At 32.2% G+C, this 21,018-nt stretch overlaps 2 protein-coding genes across 2 annotated transcripts; both read right to left on the bottom strand.

The window, feature by feature from the left end:
- Positions 1–9,220: 9,220 nt before the first annotated feature.
- Positions 9,221–13,352, bottom strand: LOC139843398 (uncharacterized). Its single transcript, XM_071833468.1, has 6 exons — positions 13,200–13,352; positions 12,401–12,533; positions 11,166–11,269; positions 10,930–11,074; positions 10,687–10,827; positions 9,221–9,598 (listed from the first exon to the last, which is right to left on the bottom strand). The coding sequence occupies exons 1-6, from the start codon at positions 13,247–13,249 to the stop codon at positions 9,305–9,307; spliced, it is 867 nt and encodes a 288-aa protein (XP_071689569.1). The 5' UTR covers positions 13,250–13,352; the 3' UTR covers positions 9,221–9,304.
- A 1,213-nt stretch (positions 13,353–14,565) lies between these two features.
- On the bottom strand, positions 14,566–18,285 carry LOC139840050 (caffeoylshikimate esterase-like). The gene is made up of 8 exons (XM_071830274.1): positions 17,908–18,285; positions 17,755–17,784; positions 16,346–16,475; positions 16,111–16,257; positions 15,567–15,697; positions 15,323–15,460; positions 15,132–15,230; positions 14,566–15,043 (listed from the first exon to the last, which is right to left on the bottom strand). Exons 1-8 carry the CDS (start codon positions 18,160–18,162, stop codon positions 14,825–14,827), a joined length of 1,149 nt encoding a protein of 382 aa, XP_071686375.1. The 5' UTR covers positions 18,163–18,285; the 3' UTR covers positions 14,566–14,824.
- Between the last annotated feature and the right edge of the window lie 2,733 nt (positions 18,286–21,018).

Here is a 21,018-nt window from a genome sequence, read left to right as displayed (position 1 = left end):
AATTATTTATATTTATTTTGGTCATTATGGTATAAAATTTGCTCATTAATTATGAAATAAAAATTACATTAATTATTCACTCCCAACCCCAAGTAAAATATAAAAAGTTTTAAAATTTAACAAATAGCTCCTAAATACATTTTTTACTAAGTCAAAAATTTATAGAACTCATTTTCGGATCACCGCTTATTTTAAAATTATATATGTTTGAATTTAACTTGCTTAATATCAATCGAAACATCAAACGAGTATTACAATCATTTAATATTTATTTTTAATATACTTTATTTATATATAGAGAGATATATTTTAAATAATAATTATAATATCCTATTTTTAATTTATTAATTTTTTTAATAACAACAACATGTAATACTTCAAATTATATTTCGAACTATTATTTATAAATACATACACACATATCTATAAACAATTAATTGTTCGTGAATCGTCGAGAGCAGTCGAAGGGTAAATGAATACATGAACACAGTTCAAAGTTTTTGAGGTTTCAACATTACAGACTTTGCTTATCGTGTCGAAAACATTAAATCATATAAAGTTAAAGTTTAAATTTGGTCTGAAATTCCCGGGTCGTCACAACATACTCCGGGCAAAATTGGGTTTTTGAAAAGAAAACGGTTTTAAGTGTGTTCAAATCCATCGACCCTTGCCTCAAGGAACGCAATTCATCCTTAAGTCTAGTAAGATCGGCCAAAGTTCGGTACTCTTGGAAAAACTCCGCCTTGAACTCGTCCCAAGTAAAATCCATACATTGTTCTTCACCATAGAGTTGAATTTTCGCGTCCCACCATAACTTAGCATCACCAATCAACATGCTACAACCGTACCTCGTCTTCTTATCGAGAGGGCATTCACAAGTACGAAAATCCCCCTCCATGTCAGAGATCCACCGGGCACTCTTAAGTGGGTCCCGTTCACCCTCAAAAGTAGGAGGTTGAGCATCTTTGAAATTCTTATAGAAAAAGTCTCGTCTTCCAACATTGTCCTCTTGAAGGACAACTTTAATTTCCTCCTTTACTACGTTGACTAATTGCTCGTCAATCGTATCTAGAAACATCTTCTTAACATCTTCTAGGAAAGACGCATGATGACTTTTCAAAATGGCCTCAACCTTGGCCGTGAACTCGGGGTCCTCTCTCGTGCCCCCATTATCGGTGTCGTGTCCGTTTCTCATCTTCATTCTATAAAACGGAAGAGGTTAAACATCGAAACGAAAAGACATAACACATATATATATATATATGCACATATACACCTTACCGCCCCACCTTGCTCAACAATCGTCGTACATCGCTTGCTTGACACGATTTGCACTCGTAACAATGGTAGCTAGTCATTGTTACGCGAGCATCTCGCATTAACTTGCTAGTACAACGTCTATCTTGCTTGATGGACTTCAAATACCACACAAAACAAATAGCGAAAGGTTAGTTCACATAAACCTATGCACTAACCAAACCCGATCCGACCCGAAGTCCTACAAGTCCCGCATAAAGCGCACACATAATAAAGTCTAAGTCTAGGCACCTATCTCAAGTCGCCTAAATCCCTTAGACCATGCTCTGATACCACTTGAAACAACCCAACCCGTATTAAACTCGAGTAATTTTTTTTTTTAAAATAATAAACCATTAGCACCCAATTAAATGGTTACGTATAACCCATTTAACAATATCACAAGTTTAATGTTTACAAAAGGCACGAATGCCATTAATCAAATGTAATACAAGTTCGACCCACTAAAATGATAGTTTTAATCCAAACTACACCCGAGCATGGTTTAGGGCTAAACTACCCAAAACGCTAAGTCGATTTCAAAAACTTCAACAAATAATCCAACATAGGGAACTAGTATCCAACAACCCCCTTTCCCTTGTCCGCACCTGCATCTAAAAAGATAAACAACGAGAGGGGTAAGCTAACGCTTAGTGAGTGCAATAATTATACATATGCATATATAATCCATCTGCTTGCATTCACTTATACAAACCGCATACAAGCTAGCAATTCGACAACCATGCAAGCATCATGCATAACGACTATCCGCACATTTACAATAAGCTAGCCAAAACAATAGCATATGGTTCACAATTAAATATGCTAAATACAAAATTCACACAATCATGGTTAACCAATCGTACAAAGGAATGGTACTCGAATTTCCCATCGGTGTTCATAACAACCGTTAGTGTACAACAACATATATCACTAACCCTTGGACAACACATATCCGTTCAATAAACCGTTAGTGTACAACGACATATACCACCAACTCGGACAACGCATATCCATTCATAAAAACCGTTAGGGTACAACGACATATACCACCAACTTGGACAACACATATCCATTCACACAAATACATATATCATATACATAAATGTATACTTATCCCACTCACCTTAACGCCAAGGTGATGATTAAAGTCCGCAACCTTCGAAGCAAGTACCTAATTCATTAGGTACACATTTAATACACAACTAGTTGGACTAGACACCAACATTTAACACTTGAGCATTTAATGACCTAATGCATTAAATGACTCACATCCACCAAAACCGCCCATTAATGGCCATAACTCATTATAAATCACTAAAAGCTAGTGATTTGGGTCTACTAACACCAACTAGCACAATTTATGAGTACCCATCTCAACCAACTAGGTCAACAATCACCCATTTGACCCATTTTAACACCTAGACTTACAAGTTTTGGTCAAACTTAACCCATTAACAACCTTTCATCCTTTCTCAAGTGTATAAGTGACAAACAACACAATTAACACTTTAAAAAATCTCAATTTACATGACCAAACCCTAGATTAACTCCTTTTGGGTTTCCTTACATCAAATTAACCCAAATTCACCTATTAAGTCTCCAAATGGGTCTTGCAAGTCACAAATGGCCAAACCCTAGCCATAAATTATCTAAAACTCAAAGTACGAAGTTAAGACTTACCAACACTATCCACTCGTAGCTAAGAACGAGAGGAACAATATTACTTCTTGCTCCTAAGATCGATTCACAATTCTTCACCTTCAATTCTTAGTTTGAATCTAAGTGGGTTTAGTGTTTTGAGAGGAAAATAGAGAAGAAAATGGAAAAGAAAATAAATAAAAAGGATAAATGGCTGAGACTTAAAGTCTTAATCAGATCTACACGCGAAAAGACGAATATTGAAATGTCCCGTTCATATAGATTATAAACGTTCCATATTAATTGATTTCGTCACGAGGTTTTGACCTCTATATGAGACGTTTTTTAAAGACTGCATTCATTTTTAAAACAACCATAACTTCTATTTTATCGATAAAGGTTAAAAAAAAACATTACGTAGATTATCAAATAATGATAATCTAAAATATACCGTTTACACACGACCATTACATAATGGTTTACAATAAAAATATATTACATCGAAATAAGTTTCTTGAATGCAGTTTTTACACAATATCATACAAGCATGGATTCCAAATCCTGTCCTTATTTTAGTATGCAACAGCGGAAGTTCTTAATAATCACCTGAGAATAAACATGCTTAAAACGTCAACAAAAATATTGGTGAGTTATAGGCTTAACCTATATATTATCAAATCATAATAATAGACCACAAGATTTCATTTTTATAACACATCTCATATCAGGCATTTCGCAAACTGCATAGAGATAAAAATCATTCATATGGTGAACACCTGGTAACCGACATTAACAAGATGCATATAGAATATCCCCATCATTCCGGGACACCCATCGGACATGATAAACTCGAAGTACTAAAGCATTCCAAATTCCAGAATGTGGGTTGTTAGTTCCCGTAGATCTGCCTTTAGGATTCGCATCAATTAGGGGCCAGTTTCCTAATTCTTAGGCTACCAAGCTAAAAGGGGCATATTCGGTTTAACAATTCAACCATAGAATGTAGTTTCGATTACTTGTGTCTATTTCGTAAAACATTTATAAAACTGCATGTATTCTCATCCCAAAAATATCAGATTTTAAAAGTGGGACTATAAGTCACTTTCACAGATTTTTACTTCGTCGAAAAGTAAGACTTGGCCACTGGTCGATTCACGAACCTATAACAAATATGTACATATATATCAAAGTATGTTCAAAATATATTTACAACATTTTTATTACGTTTTAATGATTTGAGTTTGTTAAGTCAGCAGTCCTCGTTAGTAACCTACAACTAGTTGTCCACAGTTAGATGTACAGAAAATAAAGCAATATATTATCTCGAATCAATCCACGACCCAGTGTCTACAAGTCTCAGACTCGATCACAACTCAAAGTATATATATTATTTTGGAATCAACCTCAACCCTGTATAGCTAACTCAAACATTACTGCATATAGAGTGTCTATGGTTGTTCCGAAATATATATATATATATATATGGGTCGATATGATATGTCAAAACATTGTATACGTGTCTATGGTATCCCAAGATTTCATAATATGTATAATACAATATAAATTAGTTAGGATATATTTAGTCTAGATTTGTTACAAAATTTTCGTAGCTAAAACTAGCAAATTTATCCAATTTTGTTTTACCCGTCATTTCTTCGTTTCAAATCCGTTTTGAGTGATTCAAGTTGCTATGGTTTCATATTGAACTTAAGTTTATGAATATAAACAGAAAAAGTATAAGTTTATAGTTGGAAATACAGGTTACAAGTTATTTTTTAAAGAGGTAGTCATTTCCGTCGAAAGAATGACATCTTGATGACCATTTTGAAAAACATACTTCCACTTTGAGTTTAACCATGATTTTTGGATATAGTTTCATGTTCATAAGAAAAATCATTTTCCCAGAAGAACAACTTTTAAATCAAAGTTTATCATAGCTTTTAATTATCAAACCTAAAACAGCTCTCGGTGTTACTACAACGGCGTATGTCCGGTTTTACGATGTTTTTCGTGTTTTCAGGTTTTAAATCATTAAGTTAGCATATCATATAGATATAGAATATGTGTTTAGTTGATTTTAAAAGTCAAGTTAGAAGGATTAACTTTATTTGCGAACAAGTTTAGAATTAACTAAACTATGTTCTAGTGATTACAAGTTTAAATCTTCGAATAAGATAGTTATATATATATATATATATATATGAATCGAATGATGTTATGAATATCATTACTACCTCAAGTTTAGTAGGTAAACCTACTGAAAGTAACAAAAATTGATCTAGCTTCAAAGAATTCTTGGATGGCTTGAAAGTTCTTGAAGTAGAATCATGACACGAAAACAAGTTCAAGTAAGATTTCCACTCGAAATAAGATAGTTATAGTTATAGAAATTGAATCAAAGTTTGAATATGAGTATTACCTTGTATTAGAAAGATATCTTACTATAAATAAGAAAGATTTCTTGAGCTTAGATAATTACTTGGATTGGATTAGAAAGCTTGGAAGTAATCTTGCAAACTTGATAGTATTCTTGATTTTATGAAACTAGAACTTATAGAATTTATGAAGAACACTTAGAACTTGAAGATAGAACTTGAGAGAGATCAATTAGATTAAGAAAATTGAAGAATGAAAGTGTTTGTAGGTGTTTTTGGTCGTTGGTATATGGATTAGATATAAAGGATGTGTAAGTTTGTTTTCATGTAAATAATTCATGAATGATTTATAATATTTTTTGTAATTTTGTGAGATATTTTATGCTAGTTGCCAAATGATGGTTCCCACATGTTTAATGACTCACATGGGCTGCTAAGGAGCTGATGATTGAGTGTATATACCAATAGTATATACATCTTAGAAGCTGTGTATTGTACGAGTACGAATACGGGTGCTTACAAGTAGAATTGTTAATGAAAATGAATGAGAATGTAATTGTAAGTATTTTTGATAAGTAGAAGTACTTTGATATATGTCATGAAGTCTTCCAAAAGTGTATTAATACATCTTAATACACTATATGTATATACATTTAACTGAGTCGTTAAGTCATCGTTAGTCGTTATATGTAAGTGTTGTTTCGGAACCTTTAAGTTAACGATCTTGTTAAATGTAATTGATCCATTGTTATTACATTTAAATGAGATGTTAAATTGTTATGTTAACATGTTAACATGGTGTATTAATATATCTTAATATCATATATATATATGTGTAAAATACTATTACAACGATAATCGTTACATATATGTATTGTTTCGAAATCCTTAAGTTAGTAGTCTCATCTTACTCGTGTAGTTCATTGTTAATATGCTTAATGATATATGTAATTATAATTTCATGATGTTAAACATAGTGTATTAATATCTTAATATGATACATATGTATTTAGTAAGACGTTGTTATAACGATAATCATTATATTTATCGTTTTGAGTTTTCTTAATTCAATAGTCTCATTTTATGTATATAACTCATTGTTAATGTACCTAGTGAGATACTTTCTTATCATAATATCATGTTATATATATATATATATATATATATATATATATATATATATATATATATATATATATATATATATATATATATATATATATATATATATATATATATATATATATATATATATCATCATATGATTTTTACAAGTTTTAACGTTCGTGAATCGCCGGTCAACTTGGGTGGTCAATTGTCTACATGAAGCTCATTTAAAATAATCAAGTCTTAACAAGTTTGATTGCTTAACATGTTGGAAATATTTAATCATGCAAATATAGTTTTCATTTAATATATAATCATGGAAAAGTTCGGGTCACTACAAATATACCCTCGAACCACACCTTTTAAAAACTAACTTCGGAACCAGACTGCCCAGATGGTCGCGGCTCGACCCGATTTGCTGCGGCGCGGCGTTTCACGTGAAATTCGGGTTGTTTGATCCACCTCCTGATTCTGGTTTGCGTTGTTTATCGCGGATGGACCATCACCATCGCAGCGCGGCATTTGCCCACAACTGACCCGTTCGACAATTTTAAACCAACTATTGATTTACGCGACTTTTATGCTTCGTTCTCGCTTCTCATATACACCTAATCTTCGTCCTAAGGCCTCGCCCGACTTAACACCATCAAAAACTCATGCATATACTTATACATGCATACATTCTCAAATATATATATATATATATATATATACACACACACACAACAACTAACACTTTAATTTATTTATCATATAAACGAACGAATTATAAGCGTACTAACGATTAAATATGTACCTTTAGCCATGTACGGGAAAACAGGATGTTACAATTTGTGGGATTGTATGGTGGTTGAAATTTATAATTTTGTGGATTATTATTTCTTTGTCCACGACCACGACCACCGTAACCATTACGACCACGACCACCACCACGACCATTACCATAAGGGTGATTTCGAACATAGTTATGATTTTTATTATTGTTATGGTAATTTCCATGATGATGGTTTTGGCCAATATGACCACGACCTCGCCCACGTCCTCGTCCAGGTGCATTTTTTTTTTTATTATTATTATTGTTAATAGCATTAGCTTCAGGAAATGCTAGCGCACTCGTAGGACGAGATTCTTGATTCTTCATCAGTAATTCTTTATTCACTTCTGCAACTAAGAGATAAGTTTGAAGTTTTGAAAAAGTTTTGTAATTATGCAATCTCAAATTTTCTTGTATAATTATGTTTGCAGAATGCATTGTGGAGAAAGTTTTCTCCATCATATCAGCATCACTTATTTCTTGACCATAAAATTGAAGCTTTGAACGGATCTTGAACATGGCCGAGCTGTATTCACTTACCTTTTTAAAGTCTTGGAACCTTAGATTTCTCCATTCTTCCCTCGCAGCTGTGAGTAATATTTCCTTTTGATTATCGAATCTACTCTTGATACTTTTTCATAAAATATGTGGATCTTTGATAGTGAGATACATATGTTTTAAGGTGATATCAATATGTTTACGAATAAAAGCAATTGATTTTAATTTATCTTGATCAGAACAAGTATTGTTTTCTTTTAAAGTTTCTAGAATACCCAATGATCCAAGATTGATTTCTACATCCATGACCCATGATGTGTAATTTGTTCCCGATACGTCTAGGGCATCAAACTCAAGCTTTGATAAGTTTGACATTTTCTATTTTCAGAAAGATGAACAACATAAATTATAATCATAATCAATTTCTAATCATAGACAAATAATAAAATGAAATTAAAATTATTTTAAATTCATAAGTAGCAAACCGTTATGTATATATGACCGTTGTAACGTCGTCAGTTGACGTTAATAACCGTTATGTATATATGACCGTTGTAACGTCGTTAGTTGACGTTAACGAATGTTATGTACTCGTTGTATTAATAATAATTTTTAATAAAAGAATTTTATTAGTACAAATACGATTACTATAAATATATTTAGTATAAATACGTTTAGTATAAATATGAAGATTAAGAGAATAAATATATTATGTATAAATAATAAATTTTAAGAATAAACATTAGTATGCATGAAATAAATAATGATTAATTGCATAAGTAATCATAACTGTTAGATAACATAAATATAAATGTTAGTGAAGTTAATAAGAGTTAGATTACAGAAATATAATTCAGGCGGTATAACCGACCATATATAACTTAAATAACATAAATATAAATGTTAGTGAGGTTAATAAAAGTTAGATTACATAAATATAATTCAGGCGGTATAACCGACCATATATAACTTAAATAATATAAATATAAATGTTAGTGAAGTTAATAAAAGTTAGATTACACAAATATAATTCAGGCGGTATAACCGACCATATATAACTTAAATAACATAAATATAAATGTTAGTGAGCTTAATAAAAGTTAAACAATTTCTTACCTTGATTAGTGACGTGTGCTTGCTTAGATAAACCTTGATTATACGGAGCACTTCGTGCTGATAACATGTTATAATTCAGTAGGCTTATAACTACCTTTAGTGGTTTGGTTCTTGACAATAGTACTACAAATATTAAAGAAGATTGATGTAGAGAGCAAAACTATTTTTATTCAATAGATAGTGTGCTCAATATGATAGCTTACACCCCTTATTTATAGTATATATAATGTACTGTACATGGTAGGTGATATAGTAATAATATATATAATGCAATGTACATGGTATGTGATATAGTAATAATATATACAATATTATTAGCCACAATTGACTTTACAACAAAATCTTTATTTTAGTGACTAGTCAAAATTCAAAATATTAATTAATACTCATAAAGTTATTTAATTGCAAACTAATGTGATATTTACTTGCATACATCCAACTTTCTTAACATCAATTATCATTCAACCTTATATTTTTCAACAACTAATTCATTAGCAGCATGAGCCGCAACTATTGCAACACGTGATCTCTCCAAGACATCAAGTGACTCTAGTGATACTGGTCTTTCCTTTTGAGTATCTGCTAATGATTGTTTGGCTTCCGTTGAAATCAAGATTGCATCAGCCTTAGGAGGTTGAAGGGGCTGGACCTGAACTTGTGTGTTGCTAAATAATGGTGGCCAAAGTGTGGCGTTAGGGGATTTTGTTTCAAAGATCTCTGCAGTGACGCTTGAAATTTGCTTTGATCCGTTCTACAAGTCAGATGAACAAATCATCGCGAAACAATTTTAGATACATTCTTACATTTGTGGCATTCTTGATTATGATTGATGCTATAAAGATACATGTTGACACAAACGTTCTTGAAAAGAATTTCTAAAAAACCACAAGTAATCATATCTTCCCGAATCTTATGTTTTCATCACTTGTATCCTAGTTAACATATGGAAAGAAACCATAGCCGGGAATTTTGATTATACTCCGTATGACTTATGATTGAGTTGATTTGGGTCGCGTATTTTTTAGAGACAAGCAGGTTGAGTCAACCATAGAAGGATATATCATTTCTCGTTAGCTTTCCCTGGCTACCATCAATTTTGTGCATTTTGGCACAAAAGTCTTACTGTATCCTTTGGGATTGTTACGATCAGAGTCATTGTTTAAGGTTGTTATTAAATAAAACTCATTGTGTAGGGTCGTTATAGTTTACTATGATCATCATGGTTCTACTTCCTAGCATCTTGCTAGTTTATTTTTAGACATGATTACTAAAATAGTTCATGTGGTTTGTATAAAATTGATAGTTTAGACTTTAAGCTTCTTTTATGTGGATAGTCCATGCGGCAAATCGTACTGAGATAGTCCCTCGTACTAATTTCGTTAGATAGACGAGGGTATTCTAGTCAGATTATCGTTTCTTCCTAATTGTATCCGTCTTTTTTCTTTTTCATAAGGCTACCTACCTAGGGATGATTATGGATGCTTGATCCATCGGATAACCACCCGATCTGGATCCATTAAAATGGATATGGATGATCTAAATGAATGATAAGCGGATATGAATATGTATACGGATATTGAGTACGATTTGCATAACCCGGGACTATCCACATAAAAAAAAAAAAAAAAAACTCATGGACTAAACCAACAATTTTATGCAAAACACATGGACTATCTTAGTAATTATATCTTTATTATTAATATTAGATTAGATACATAGATAGATATTAGATATATAGATAATATATTCCTTTCAGAAAAAAGATTGCATCTCTACCTATATTTTAGAACTACAGGAGCATTTAGGTGGAATAAAGGGAGATAGTGAAAAGTGAAGTACCAAAAGATCCTCTGGCAATTTGTTGAATTCCGCTTCGGTTTTAGAAGAATCCCATAAGATATTGTACTCCTGTGCAATTTCTTTTAATACATTAAACTTTACTTCATCAGAGGGAGTATAAACTGAAAGTTTCTCGATTATCTGAAACCACAATTAATAAGAAGTTACTATGGAGTATATGGAATTAATCAAGTCTCGCTTGCATAATCATAATTAAATTGAAAGTATAGTTAACTTATTAACTGGACGGTTGACAGCTGCTATGAACTCATCCCCATATTTTGTAATGAATAAGTTTCTGACAGTTAATAAATCGGGCAAATCCGAGCATCTGGGAGCTGCAAAGATTATGCTTGCAACAGCTTCTTTCAAGTCTAATCGACATTCCCTGTATTTACAAAAAGTAAAAATAAAAACTCAAAATCAAAATACGTACAATTACACACACAAAAGTGTAAGCATTTTTTAAACGAGTTGACCTCTGGCTTTCGATAACAGGAATTCGTAAAAGAAGCAACTCGCAAAACAGCTCCAAGATCGTATAAGCAGCCCATATATTTTGTTCTCTTATAATATGCTCCACCTAAAACATATATAAACAAATATACAGCCATCTTTTTATGATGAAAATAAAAAGGAAAAGACTTGATGTTAAAATAAGGTACGGAGTATGTTATATTACAATCTTTCCATGATTGGTTATTTTGTTTGTTTGTATATTTTGTAGATGAAAGGGTGTTATGATCAAGTTTGTAGTTGACTAGCAGTGTAGATAATTAAACTGTTGCTATTGTTCAGTGATTAAAAGCGAAGGCATTCATCTAAAATATAGATGAAACATGCACGGTTAGTTGTAAGCTTGATTGGGATGTATTTACATATATTCTTTAGTTGAGGGTAGATATTGTCAAGTTTACATAGTAGAAGGCGCAGAATGAAACATAATATTTTCATGTATAGTAGTATTACGAGTAGATTTTAGGTTTCTTTCATTTTTATCTTTTTTTTTTAACTACCCGTCAACACATCCATTCGAGCATAGTTCCTGAATAGAGGTCTGTGAACGAATTTGGTAAAACCTCCTTATATGGTCGATATATACCAACATTATTAATGTTCAATTGTTTTAAAGAAAATCATATCATCCCTGAGAATAGAACAAATGACATCTCCCTATTCCATGAAACAAAGGACATTGGTAACTAGGGGTGAAGGAATGAAGGGTAGAGGGGGGCACTCACGCCCAGTGGATTTGTATATTTTAGTGTAAAAATTTTAGATTTTTTCCTTTTGCCCCCGGTGACTTTTTTTTTTGTTCAAAAGTCTCTATATTTTACCCTCAAAGCCTTCATATTTTGCCTAAAAAACTCTAGATTCTGCCCCCCAACTTAAAAGCCATGACCCAAAAGGAGAAAATTTTTGCCCCCTGTTTAAAAAAAATTTCACCACCGGATTAAAAAACAATTCGGCCCCGGTCAAAAAAAATTATCTGATTCTGCCACTGTGGATAACCGTTGGCTATGTATTTGATTTTTTATCTTGTTTTAGCAAAATCTGTAAACCCTAATTTTCCCTCTTTTCTCATTTTCTTCTTCGTTCTAAATCTGCAAGATTGAATGTTTCTTGTTTCCGATATAAACTATTTATTTATTGTTTAATGAATCTTTATAGTTTTTAATCTCTGTGAGATATTGATTGGGTTCAATTGACTTACTCGTATCCACGTAATTGGTTCTTGCCCAGATTGAAGAAACTGAGCTATTTCCTGGCGCATTAGTTTCAACTGTGCATCTCTCTTATTTACAACCAATTTAATCTGTGATAACGCTAAGGTTATGCATGTTTTACTGCAATAGCACACACATCGCTAAGGTTAGACATGTTTACTACAATAGCATTATCGTTATCAATCAAATTTATACTTGCTACTCGTAATATTTTCCTAGTCAGCATGCATTTTTATGTTTCATACAATCAATCTTACTTTTCAAAGTCAAACGGGTCATTTTATCCAATCCAATATTATTAGTAGCCAATGTAAAGAACCGTGGATCACGTGACACCGCTAGTTTAAAAATTTTTAGTAGAAAATACACAGTAAATTGTATAAGGCACCACTATTAAATGTATGAGCTCATATATTTTTCAAATCAATACTTTTAGTTTTAAATTGTATATATAACCACTAAATTATACTAGGACCTCATATATTTTCTGTTTTTGAAATTTAATTTTTTTTGAAGTAACTGAAAAAAAAAATTAGAGACCCTCATTGAGTTATAATCATGAAATCGCCACTATATATTATCCCAACTGTTTTCTAATATCGGCTTCCTAATAAACATGGACTTATATTTCGTAGAATTTAAAATCTTGTAAACAATAAATTGCTAACTTGAGCTTTTATGGGTCTTTTACTAAGAAATTGAAGCAAACATGGAGCTGATAATTATAAATCAAGAAAAATGCAAACCTAAAATTGAGAATTTATGAAAGTGGATCAACAAACTTACTATTTAGAACCAATAAGTCCCCAATTGAAGAATCGATTCAAAATAGACATTGAACCCGCAACAATCGGTCATATGCTTTATTATCGGCTGTGGTGGGCCTACGAGTATATAGATTCAGACAGTCGATTTGTTCGATCAGCTTAGTTTTTTTTTTTTTTTCAAAAAAAAAAAACGGAAATTAAAATTATTAACGTGTTAGAATTGAGTCGGATACTCGGATATACATGTGATTTGAGAGATACAACAAACAACACTCTCTGGTTTCGATAGTTGACATTTTGGTTTAAATATTGACTCAGCTCCGTTTGCTGATAGTTGACATTTTCGTTGATTTGGTCTTTGGTACGGATATTTTACATATTTAGTCCCTTAACTTTAATATTTCAAAATTTAATCACCTTTTGAGTCTTCAATTCTATAAAAAGGTCCATTTAATGCTAGAAAACACTTTGCACATGTGATTCTAGCATACATGTCTAACCAATCAAAGACTACGGTGTTAGTTTGCTTTTTAGTCTATATATTTTGTTACGTCTTATGTATGTGTGTCTACATATGTATGTTTACAGACGTTTTTACTGTAAATTATTTATTTTTCTAAAGACGTAAGATAAAATAATGTTTTATGCCGTGTGAAACTCGCAGACTTAGAAATATGTTTTTAAGTGTTGCAGACATGATTAAATTATATTGTATGCATAAAGTCAAACACTCTTTACTATTCAACACGCATGTTACATTTCTTTACAGACATGGTCCGTATATCTTTATGCAATAACATCTTAAAAAGTAAACGACACCTAAGTAGGTTCTGAAAATAAAACGTACAAAAGTTTAAATTGTATAAAAAGTATCTTACATTGTATTTATACGATATGATTAAGGTTAAGGATATGATTAGGGTTGTAATCGAGCCAAGTCGAGCTCGATCTCAGGTAGGCTCGAGCTCTACTTTGTTAAAATTCAAAGAGCTCGGTCTCAGCTCGTTTCGAGCTTTAATATATTAAACTCGAGTTCGGCTCGTTTGAAATTATACAAGCTCGAGCTCGACTCGTTTACATATAATAGTCATAATTATATATTATAAATTTATAAAAAAAAAAAATATTGATTCATATAAATGCAATGCTCATTTAGACTCGGCGACTTATTCGAACTCGTTATAAGAAGCTCGAACTCGAACTCGTTTACTAAACGAGCTTCAAATATTTTTTAACGAGTCGAGCTCGAGTAGCTCAGCTCATTTACAATAGACATAACATAAACATCATTATAAGTGATCAAGCGTAATTCGATTGAATTAATTACTTGAGTGCAAAATTGAAACTGTAGCTCAGTAGGATACATCGAATGTTTACTCTCCGGCAATCGTTACTATTACTATATAAATATAAATAACATCATTATTTAGTCTCAAACTACAAGTAACATAAACATGAAAACAATGATTTTCCCATGGAAATCGATCCCAATTGTTACATACAAATAACATAAATGTTACACTAAAAATTCCTCAAAAAATGGTACAAAATGAATAAAGAATCCGATCTATCTTCTCAAACGCATTGCTTTGGTGCAACTCAAACATAATTACTTAACTTCAATAACTTGTAACTTAAAATCTGCTATCGAACAGAACAATGAGAATCAAGCCACGCAGTAATATCATCAAGTACCTCAAATATTCTCTCATCAGATTCACCTTCAAGAATGCAATGATAACTTCCATCATAAAGTTTCAAAGTTTTATCTTTACTAGCAGCCTTTTCGTATAGGAACTTGCTGATATTCGGATCTGTTACCTTGTCTGCACCTCCATGAAGAATCAACAATGGCGCCGAAACCTGTGAGTTTTTCAACAAACTTTTTTTGATTCTGTTTGTTAACCAGCAAGTTCTATAAAAATACACACGTACACATAACAAAGCAAACCTTTTCCACTTGTGATTCGAGTTCGTTTGTTGCATTTAAAAGTTCAACAGCAGTCTTTAATCTCGTCTGATCAGAGTAACTAATGACATTGTAATCCGCCTGAAGTTGTAATACATATAATACAATATCAATACTTGTAGTTAGAATGCATATAATAACTTTTATTTTGCATAGTAAATAAAAGGGCTTACTAATTTTCGTTTCTGAGAGATTCTAAAAGCGAGCTCGCCTAGATCTTTTTGTGGAACAAGTTTTGCTTTTGGCATAAGTCTTGATAAAAAGATTAAAACTTTCTGTAGTGGTTCTGGAGGCTTCATTTCCTCTGAAATCTTGAAGCAAATTACGGGTCAACACAATTTGAATTGACATAATATTTTTGGTCAAACCAAGTGAAATTTATTAATATTAATATTAAAATTTAATGATATTCTTTACTTTGCACATTGGAGCCACAAGAACTACACCGTCCCATTCTCGTTGTTCTTTAAGATGAACTTTGAGTGCGACCGCACCTCCCATTGACTGACCTAGAAGAAACCGGGGCAGCCCTCTGACTTCGGGTCTTCCTGTAAAAAAAGTCAAACTAAACATGATTAAAATATATTCAGGCTCAAAATTCAAACCCACTACTTTTCCAATTCAAATTCAAAAAACTAATTACAATTGGATTTTTCTAACGAAAACCCTTACGGTTGTCGTTAAGGTGCAAAAAATATTTGTACTATACTACTATCTAATAACCGTTAATTAAAAGTAACATTAACCGCTTTGTACAACACATTAATGCACCTTAACGACGGCCCAAAGGCCAAAGGGCTGTTGTTAGAAAAATTCATTACAATTTTAACATCTTTTTAAAATCAAACCCTACTACTTCGTACTTTACATAAAATATCATATGTTTACGAATTCATATATAAAATATCAGTTTTGGAGTTGGATAAAATTTGTTTGACAATTAGAAATGAAAGCAGCATACCTTTGATTTTTGTGTATTGTTCAATTACATTGTCAACTATATCGTTAAAATTAGAAACATAGCCGTGCAGCCCTTCAGAGAGGCCAAAACCAGGATGATCAATGGCATAAACACCGTAACCCAAAGCAGCAATTCTCTTTGCAATGCCTGAAAGTTAGTAATTCTTTTTAATACCCAAACTTAATTTATCTAAAACATATATATTACGGAGTATATGTAATCCGTGGCCACAAACCTTCAAAGAAAAAAGTGCAAGTATCACCATATCCATGGACAAAACACACGGCTGCTTTGATTCGAACTCCAGGCCTTGGTAACCAACTTTTACAGAAAATTTCTTGACCTTTTGAGTTCATCTCAAACCACTACAATTTAAAAAAAAAAAATTTCATAAAATTAATAGGGTAGATGACAAACATTATAAGATTGGATCTTGAACATTTTGGAGAATTGTTATACACTAGAACGCATTTAACTAGCTAAACTTAAAAATCTGTCAAGAAATATGTTGAAACTCAGATTAATTTCAACCAGAAGATCATGATAGTAGTGCCAAAAGGATCACTTAGACTGAGACAAAAACAGAATAACCTGGAATGGAACCCACAAAGTGAATATGTAAAATGAACCACAAAATAAATATTTAATTATGTCCTGCACCCTCAGTTAGGGTGCGTTTGATAAAACTGAATGATTTAGTGCTGAATGGTTCAGAATCTGAATGATTCAAAGCCTCTGAATCTGAATGAAAATAAGCTGTTTGATAATCATTTAGAATGAACTATATAAACTGAGTAAAATTACCTTATCAAAGTGTAACATGAATAAAATATTCAATATAGTTGTTAGTTAAGTGTTCAAGATAGGATTTGAGGAGAGAATTACAGAAAATTTAGGCTCTTAATGGTTAAGAGAGTGTCTCATCTCTGAATGGTTCAGCACTGAATTCTGAACCATTCAGCACCATATGTCATTCAGAGGTCAGAAACAAACGCACTGAATGCTGAATGGTTCAGTATTCAGCACTGAACCATTCCATTAAGAGGCAAACAAACGCACCCTTAGACACCATTATATCATAATATTTGCACATCACTAAGTCTTCTAATGCTTGTTCCTTCAATTGCTAACAATTAGATGCTCTTTTCATAACAAATTCAAACAACATCCTTCAAATTTCAAAACTTCAAACTTATATCTTACAAGTTTAACATTCATATTAATAAAGTAGCGTAACTAATAAAGTAGCCTAAAATGGTTCATAATCTGAATGATTCAAAGCCTCTGAATAAAGTTTGCTCTGAATGAAAATAAGATGTTTGTTAATCATATTGAATAAACGATATGACTTTTGAGTAAAATTATCTTCTTAACGTATTACATACTTACATGAATAAAAAATTCGATATACTTATCGGTCAAGCGTTTTGGATATGATTTGAATTGGATATTCCAAAAAATTTAGGTGCTTAATGGTTAAGAGTGTGTTTCAGCCCGGAATAGTTCAGCACAATATGTGATTCAGAAGTCACAAACAAACGCTCAAACGAGCTGAAGGACCGAATGGTTCACCATTCAGTGCTGAACCATTTAATTAAGAGGCAAACAAACGCAGCCTAAGTCATAGAAAAAAAATAAACTCACCTCTTCAGTCCTGATTCCAGTAGGAGCCATCTACACACCAATCACGACAAAAATAAAATTATCACTATCAGTAATATAATTAACATAGTAGTACTAATAATATATTATTATATATAATTGTATATAATAATAATAATAATAAAAAAAGTGAACCTTAAAGAGGACATGATCAAGTTGTTGTTGAACTTGAGTAAAAGCTAATCTCACTCTACGGCGAGCAGGTGCTTGATCGAGGTTTTGTGACGCGATCGCATTCATCTGATCACTCACACCTTCGATTTCCTTTTTCTTCGCCATAATTATAAAATCACGACGGAAAGTAGGTAAACCGGAAAAGTCGGAAGTCTGTCGCCGGAGTAATTGGTGGTGAGCCGATGGTCGGAAAGTAGAGATCAGAGAGTGAGACATGAAGGAGATGATGAGATTGTTACTGGTGGTAGTTGAAAGTAGAAATGAAGTTGAGAATTTGGGGAAGAAAAGAGCATCGTTAATGGTGGAATTAGTTGAGATTTCCAGGTATATTTATACCAATTTTTAATTGAGTGGGAAACATAAATATTGTACTAGTATGTTTTACTTTTGTTATAGTTAAATATAAATAAATAAATAAATAAATAACGTTTTTCTATTTTTATTTTAATTACAGTAATACTACAATGCTAATTTATATTTTACATTTTACATTTTATTTTACATATATACTAAAACACACCCTAACTTTGATCGTTTAAGCTAATTAGACCCACTTTAACGGTGCGTGCTGGAGCATGTGTTGCACCAACACGCCGGCAAGCACGCCGTAGCGCGGCGTGTTGGGAGGAGTTTTACGAGGCGTGCTTCAAGTTAACACAGGAGTTTTACGAGCGTGTTTGAGTAAATGTGTACGTATACACACGGATATATTGCAACGGCTCTCATTTTCTTTCTTCTATATATATACAGATACACACATACATATATTCACACAACACAAACATATACACATATACACTTCTACATTTTATCAAAACACAATGTCTTCCACCAAACTTTCTCTTGACGTTCACTACGGGGGCCGAGCTGAGTACGACTGGAAATCGTACGTAGACGGGAAAAAAATCATTTGAAGATGTTGACGTTTCCGATATTGAAGATTGGACGAAGCTGTCCAAGTTTCTCCAAAAAGAAACACCATACGTATTTACGCAAATTGTGTATTTCGACGAAGAGCATCAATCGTTGATGTTTCTGTTTACGGATGAGCAATGGGATGCGCAAAAAGAGCGAGCCAGGACACGACCAGGTCGAATTGTCTTGTATAAACATGGGCGTTACTCCTGTTAATCGGGAGGCCTCCGATTCGAGTAGCCTTGAAGAAGGTTACGTGTGACGATCGCTCCAAATCTATATGGACGAACACGTCATTCATCGATTTCATTGCGAGGTATTTGACCTCTATATGATACGTTTAGTAAACATTGCATTCTTTTAAAAAGGCACACCATAAATGAATATTTAAATCAAAGATTTTCGACATCTGATGATTTCTACATATAGACAATCACCGTAAATAATAGTTTACAATAATACTTCCGTTGACAATGCAGTCAAAATAAGATACATGGTGATGATTTGGTGAATGCAACGTTTCCTTGAAAAATATGTCATGTAAGACTCCATGCACATAGATTGTCTAACACATAAGCAAATAGCGAAAGACTTCTAGGAAACCTGAGAATAAACATGCTAACAAGTGTCAACACAAAGGTTGGTGAGTTCATAGTTTTATAGTTTCATATAATCTGTATATAAAGGTGGATCACAAGATTTCAGTTGTTTCATCCATAAACGTTTATCAAAATATTCTACAAGATTGAGCACCCTGGTAACTAAACTTAACGTATATATAATTTATACCCTTTGTATAATCATCTTAATAATACACGCAAATCAACGTGTACGCTTCTCAAATAGCATACGTCCGTTAAAAGGCTAGTGCTCTAGCTCGGACGGGGAAATCAAGCCCTATGGATCCATATACTACTACTCGCGCCCACCAGTTCTTATAACCGGCAGTTACTAGTTACCAAAGCTAAGGGATTTTCGGTTCAAACTCAGTGTAGAATTAAGTATGTACTTGTATCCATTGCGTTTAAAATAAATTGCATGTATTCTCAGCCCAAAATATTTAAAGCATTTAAAAAGGGATCTATAAACTCACCTTAGCAGCACATAAAGTTGTTCATCGTAATGTGACCGAAACTCGGAATATCAAATAATCGTAGATCTCAACGTATCAATATTGTGATTTCATATTGCAGGAAAGTACGTAGACGCAACGAATATGATAAACACTAGGTTTGACTTGTAAATAATACCCATGAACATTACCCATAACCTCCATAGCTATAACCCATAATTTCCTTAACTTTATCCCGCTCAAAAACCCATTTTTGAAAGTGACACGCTCATAACCTCGTCGTAGTATTTTATGTATATTACTAATTAATAATTAATAATACAAATAATTAATAAGATTAATAATAATATTAATCTTAATAATAATAATAATAATAATAATAATAATAATAATAATAATAATAATAATAATAATAATAATAATAATAATAATAATAATAATAATAATAATTTAAATACGGAGGAAGTAATATAAATAAATATGTGTGTGTGACAAACAACTGAACTCGCGAGCTTTTATAATGTTTTCTGAATCTGATGCCCATGCGATCGCATGGGCTTCTAGTGCAAATGCCATGCGATCGCATGGCCTACCTGGACAGCTCACATCTCTTTTGTACACTAGCTTGTCGACATAATATTATAATATAAATATAATAAATAATTTATATAATTAATTATATATTATATTAAATTCATGTGCATAGTTGACTTGTAATTTTCATCCCGATAAGTCGTACGTTGTCACTCGACTTCTGTCCCGTTCCGGTTTTTCGAACGTCCTTTCGTATACTGAGAAAACTTGCATTTTACGTTTTGGGATACGTACCTTTGTCAAAATATAGCCTTAAATTATCCCTAAACTATATCACTCGAAATATAATTTATACATTTGAGTGTTTTGGTCATTTACTTTTATAAATCAATGTCTCGTTATTTAATCAAGTATATCCAAATCCAAAACGTTTTATATCTAGTTAAATATTATATTTAATCATTTTAATATATATTTTTAATATTAATAAACACGTTTTAAATTACACTTCGCAAGTTATTCATAGCTTTAATTCTAACAGTTAATATTTC

Source organism: Rutidosis leptorrhynchoides, chromosome 4, assembly GCF_046630445.1.
Source record: "Rutidosis leptorrhynchoides isolate AG116_Rl617_1_P2 chromosome 4, CSIRO_AGI_Rlap_v1, whole genome shotgun sequence".
Classification (NCBI taxonomy): Eukaryota; Viridiplantae; Streptophyta; class Magnoliopsida; order Asterales; family Asteraceae; genus Rutidosis; species Rutidosis leptorrhynchoides.
Note: the sequence above shows the minus strand (reverse complement) of the source record. Positions and strands in the feature narration are given on the sequence as shown.